General features: G+C 41.3%; 1 protein-coding gene across 2 annotated transcripts in view; it reads left to right on the top strand.

Annotated features, from left to right (window-relative positions):
- The window catches only part of LOC106877646 (kelch-like ECH-associated protein 1), a 98,259-nt gene that overhangs the window by 17,159 nt on the left and 74,925 nt on the right, over positions 1–6,175 (top strand). The window contains exon 1 of one of the 2 annotated variants that reach the window (XM_014926592.2): positions 4,678–5,563. The exons of the other annotated variant lie outside the window; for it this stretch is intronic. Within the exon in view, the coding sequence (XP_014782078.1) occupies positions 5,506–5,563 (58 nt within the window). The 5' untranslated portion in view covers positions 4,678–5,505. Of the gene's footprint in view, positions 1–4,677; positions 5,564–6,175 lie in introns of those variants that run through there. 2 annotated transcript variants of the gene reach the window in all.

Here is a 6,175-nt window from a genome sequence, read left to right as displayed (position 1 = left end):
GTAGTAGTAGTAGTAGTAGTAGTAGTAATAATAATAATAATAATAATAATAATAATAATAATAATAATGGTACTTTACTTTATCGACCCCGAAAAGCTGAAAGGTGAATTTGATCTCAGTGGCATTTGAACTCAGAACCTAAAGAGCCAGAAGAACTGCCGTTTAGCATTTTGTCCGACGCGCTAACAATTCTGCCTGCTCATTATCATAATTATTTCAAATTTTGGCACAAGGCCAACTGCGTTATTGGGAGGGAATAAGTCGATTACCTTGATCCGCGTATATGACTGGTACTCGATGTTATCGTACTCGGAAGGATTAAAGGTCGAGTTGAACTTGGCGGGATTTGAACTCGGAACAAATCCTGCTGAGGTGAACTCCGGGGATCAGTAAAATATCGTGTGTGATAGGTCCTAGGCGGCGGGGGTGGGGTCAAGGTAATCGACTGGCCCCTTCCTGCTAAAATTCTTGGCGTCAATCTTAAGATCAGAAAACAACAACAACAACCGCAGCAGCAGCCACAACAAATGCAGCAACAATAACAGCAGCATTAGCAGCAGTATAACAATAACCTGTTATAAAAGAAGCCGCAGCGGCACCAGCAGTCGCAGTAGTTGCAGCAGAGAGACTTATTGCCTGCATTAAAACTACCGAAACACTAGCACACACACACACACAGTCACACACACAGTCACACACACACACAGTCACACACACACACACACAGAGTCTCACTCACACGCTCTCTCCACCACCACTCCCTTACACACACGCACGCTCATACACATACACACACTGGCCCGGTTACATATTTTTCTCGTCACGGGATTATATAATTACAGCAATCATTAACCAATCACCAGCCAACACGTATCGGCAATGAAATGCCTTTGTTTTGTTTTACTATCAAAAGGTAATAACATTGTACATGCAATGCAGTGATAAGCTGTGTGACCCGGTTTCAAATCAGTTATCAAAAATTTTCCCCTTCATTCTCACGTTGGCGTCCTTGAGAAAACGCGAGAAACATTCCCACCACGAATGTCACTGTTCTGTAAGAAACTTATATCAATGAAATCTCAGCCTGTTCGCTCCACGACACGGTTTCAATTCCTGGCTGGAGATTATTTCATTTCATGTAGCTTATTGCATTGGTGTAGTTAGAGTATGCGCCGCTTGGGGGCAGCCCTTGTGTTTTCTGACCCCTAGGTTCCCTATACAGACTTACACAGCAAACACCAAAATAAGACCCCATAAAGGTGTCGCTCCCGAGGTGAACGGAACCCTCATCCTTTGGTTACATCATCATCATCATCATTTCCTGGATTTATTACCTCAAGTCCAAGGGCTCATGGGGCCAGTTACCCAATTTCCATGGTGTTTAAGGGACTGAGATTACAACAATGCCCCTGAACGGGGCGCTAGTCCTTCACAAGATTACTCATTTTACAGCTGAGTGAACTGGTGCAATACGAAATAAAGAGCTTTTCTCAAGAACACAACGTACCACCCTGTTCGGGAATCGAAACCGCAATCTTGCGCCTAGTTTATTACTGTTATTGTTGTCATTGTTGTTTAGCCTTAATCGAACTGACCAATGATCAAAGACATTCTTTTACTCGCTTCAGTCATTTTGACTGCGGCCAAGCAGGAGCACCGCCTATAGCCGAACAAATCGACTTCATGACTTATTCTTTGTAAGCCTAGTGCTTATTCTATTGGTGTCTTTTGCCGAACCGCTAGATTACGGGGACGTGAACACACCGACAACAATTGTCAAGCGACAAATACACACACACACGCACGCACACACACACACACACACACACACACACACACACACACACACACACACACACACACACATTATATACGACGGGCTTCTTTCAGTTTCCGTCTACGAAATCTACTCACAAGGCTTTGGTCGACCCGAGGCTATATAGTAAAAGACACTTGCCCGAGGTGCGACAACGTGGGACCGAACCCGGAACCATGTGGTTGGGAAGCAAGCTTCTTACCACACAGCCATACCTGCACCCGTCCTACCTTGTATTTTTTTCATTGGTGCAAGGTGCCCCGGACTACATTATGCTTTGCATCCTTTCCTGTGACGATGTGGTGTGATTTGAAGGAAGCTTAGCTACTATTCCTAGCAGGGCAGGTGACCACATAGAAGGCACCTCCTTGATTCATAATAGAAGCGTGTCTATTACACAGTTTCATATCTTTTTTGCTACGAACAAAGTAAAAAATCTGGTCCCTCCCTTTTGTCTTGTTGGGACAATATCAAAGACTTCGACTCTCACAGATATTACATAATTATTTCTACGCTCTTGGCACAAGGCCTTGAAAATTTTCGGCTAGTCGATTATATCAACCCCAGTGCGTAACTGGTACTTGTTCCATCGACTCCGAAAGGATGAAAGGCAAAGTCGACCTCAGCGGGATTTGAACTCAGAACATAGCAGCAGACGAAATACCGCTAAGCATTTCGCACGGCGTGCTAACGATTCTGCCAGCTCACCGCATTGTTTCCTTCTCGAGCCATGCCAGGCTCATAAGGGCTGGTTTCCTGGTTTTAATGATATATATATTCCCCACCTGGACGGGACACCAGTCCGTCACAGGAATACTCATTTTTGCCAGCTGAGTGGACTGGAGCAAGGTGAAATGAGGTGTTTTGCTCAAGAACACAACGTTTCGCCCAGTCCAGGAATCGAAACTGCAATCTTACAATCATGAGTCCAACACCCTAACCACTACGTCACGCGCCTCCACACAGATATAATATAAAATGGAGTAGTTTTCCTCATCGACTTTACTGAAACTATAACATCAAGTAAACACACTGAGCTACGATCTTTTAATTACTAACTTAATGTTCTGGCTTCATGCGGTGGTTCACTCTGACTTTAATGAAGCCAATTTATGGGTCAACAGTATATACCACGAAGAGTTAAGTACTTTAGCATGAAGCACAAAAGTGTATTAGTGATCGTTTAGTTTGTAAATTCAATTAGAATCACTCTTATCTCTAAAAGAAGTGAAGTTTCTTATATGTCAAGAAGTTCAATTGTCAAAAATGGGAAGTTTGACGTTTCAACTATTTGTCCGCCATCATAGCACAGAGATAAAACGACTCTAATGCGTTGTTTCTCCAGTTAGAGGTAGTGAAATTTCATTTCGATTAATCTATCTATCTATCTATCTATCTATCTATCTATCTATCTATCTATCTATCTGTCTGTCTGTCTGTATGTGTGTCTCTCTGTCTGTCAATCTGTCTATCAGTCTATATAACCCGCTTTCCGCTCTCTTCTCTCTCTCTCACTACACACACACACACACACACACACACACACACACACACACATCCAGTATATATCGTTTATGATATCACACACACATACACACACGCACACACACATAGGCTATATACATATACATACATACATACATACATACATACATATATATATATATATATATTCCAATATAGTTTAGCTTACTGTATTAATGCCGACGGATGCTCCAAGCACAGCCCGCCCCCAACATATTCTCCGCTCCTTGGATTATTTAACTAACATTGCATTAAAACAAATACTAAATATGAAATATTAGGAGGGTTTTACGAGGTCCGGGTGCAAATCTTAGCTCAACCTCTTTTAGTCGCCTTCTACGAAACGCAGAAAAAAACGGTAGATCTATTCTCTGACATGCCGGTCCCCAAACACTACTAGAACAATAAGAAATGAAGAGTTTTGGTCGAGAACACACCACGCCGCCCGATACGGGAATGGAACCCATAATCACCAGATCATGTGTGCAACACCCTAACTATTTAACCACTCATCTTCCAGAGATAAAGAGAAGAATAAATGGAAATACTGGATGGTAATTTATATGGTGACACCGAAAGAATGAAAGGTAAAGTTAACCTGGGCAGGACTTGAACTTAGAGTGCAGAAAACCGAAATGAATGCCATAAAATCATTCTATTCGATGCGCTAACAACTGTCCTCACTCACCCTGATGGGCAGAGAGAAAAGAAACGAATGCCTAATGTCATGGTTTCAAATTCTTGGCACAAGGCCAGTAATTTCATGAAGTAGATAAGTCTATTATATTGATTCTGGTGCTCAACTAGTATTTAATTTATCAACACCGAAAGGATGAAAGGCAAAGTCGACCTTGGCAGAATTTGAACCCTGAATGTAAAGACGGACGAAATGCCGCTAAGAATTTTGTCCGGCGAGCTAACAATTCTTTAAATGTTTCCTATATTCACCACCTCACTCTCTTTCCCTCTCCTTCCCTTCAGTTTGTATGTCTGCTCTTTAACCACTGTCCTCCGCAGCTATTCTTTCTTTCACTGACTTTGATTAATCTGCAGTTTCCCCTCCTTCCCCAGCACTAACTTTCTACTTTCACTATCGATCCGTTTCCCACTCACTCTCTCCTTCTCTCTCTCTCTCTCTCTCTCTCTCTCTCTCTCTCTCTCTCTCTCTCTCTCTTTCTTTCGCAAGCTACCACACTCTCCATTCTCGTTATCCTTTACTATTTCCTCTCCTCCCTCTCCATCTCCTTCATTTTTCTCCTCACAAGTAAAGTAAATCTCTTCATTAAATAATCTCTCTCCACCCGCCTGCCTGCATGTCTGTCTGCCTGTCTCTCTCTATCTGGCTGCCTGTCTGTCTGTCTGCTTGTCTGCCTCATTAGAGTCTCCATCTCTGTTTCTCTGTCTGTGTCTTGGCCTCTCTTTCATCTTTTCAATCTTCAGCACATCACTTATACAACCCTTCTTAGCCATTAACGAAGCCACCACAAAAGTTAGATTTAATTGCAAACAAAACAACACCAACAACGATAACAACAACAACAACAACAACAACAACAACAACAACAACAACAACAGCAACAACAACAGCAACATATCAACAGAAGCAATTAGCTGGTGCGATGCGGTGTATGTCGGTATATTGTCGCCTCCGTAAAGAAAGCCAGGACCGCTGTTACAATATTCGTCTGTATTCTTGCATAACAGCCTGGCTAGAAGATACCCAGACTACTCTCACCTTCCAGCAAACAAACCTGTCTTCAATGTGAATGCATACTTATGCGCATGCGTGCAATTTATTTGTATGCATGTACAAGTAGTATGCATATGTATTTGTGCACGTGTATATGTATGTATGCATTTTATAGCTTAGTCCAAAAACAAACGCAAAATCCTGTTTGCCAGGAATTCCACCACTTCTAGATTTCACCGGGCTGCCAAAGAAATATATACCAGTTACATGCTGAGGGCCGGGCAGTCAAGAGGACCTTGTGTTGTCATCAAATAATTTATATTCAGTTGCATAGTTTTTTTACGTTTACAACGAGATTCTGTTGTTGTTGTTGTTGTTGTTGCTATTTGTCTGAGAGTGTGTACGTTGAATTAATGATAGCCAAAGACAGTTACCCTGCTATGCGTTGGACATTCTGTGGATTCTCAACTACACCATGGATTGCTTTATGCCACGGGTGGGAATGCAAAAAGTACACCCGAAAAAATGTCAAAGTGAGTACATCATGCTTTGTTGTTTTGTTGTTGCCCTTATTATTATTATTATTATTATTATTATTATTATTATTATTATTATAGTCGAAATCATTGTTGTTGTTGTTGTTGTTGTTGTTGTTCTTCTTCTTCTTCTTCTTCTTCTTCTTCTTCTTCTTCTCATTGTTATTGTTATTATTATTATTATTATTATTATTATTATTGTTGTTGTTGTTATTTCACGATCTTTTTAAGATGAGTTTTTTTGTTTAAAAAGCCACAAAAGTTTGCATAAGCAACTGTGTATGTGTGCGCACGCGCGCGCCTGTGTGTGTATGTGTGCACGCGCGCGTGTCTGTGTGTGTGTGTGTGTGTGTGTGTGTGCATCCGTGTGTATGTGCATGTGAATGTATGTGCGTGCGTGTGTGTGCGCATGTGCGTATGCGACTGTTTATGTGCGTGTGTGTATTTGACTGGTCTAACTTATTTGGTAATACTAATAAATTCAGTATTTTTTCAATAGACGAAACTATCAGCAATCAGCACTATATATATATATACATACATACATACATACATACATATATATATATATATATGTGTGTGTGTGTGTGTGTGTGTGTGTGTGTGTGT

The sequence above is a fragment of the Octopus bimaculoides genome, chromosome 8 (assembly GCF_001194135.2).
Source record: "Octopus bimaculoides isolate UCB-OBI-ISO-001 chromosome 8, ASM119413v2, whole genome shotgun sequence".
Lineage (NCBI taxonomy): Eukaryota > Metazoa > Mollusca > Cephalopoda > Octopoda > Octopodidae > Octopus > Octopus bimaculoides.
Note: the sequence above shows the minus strand (reverse complement) of the source record. Positions and strands in the feature narration are given on the sequence as shown.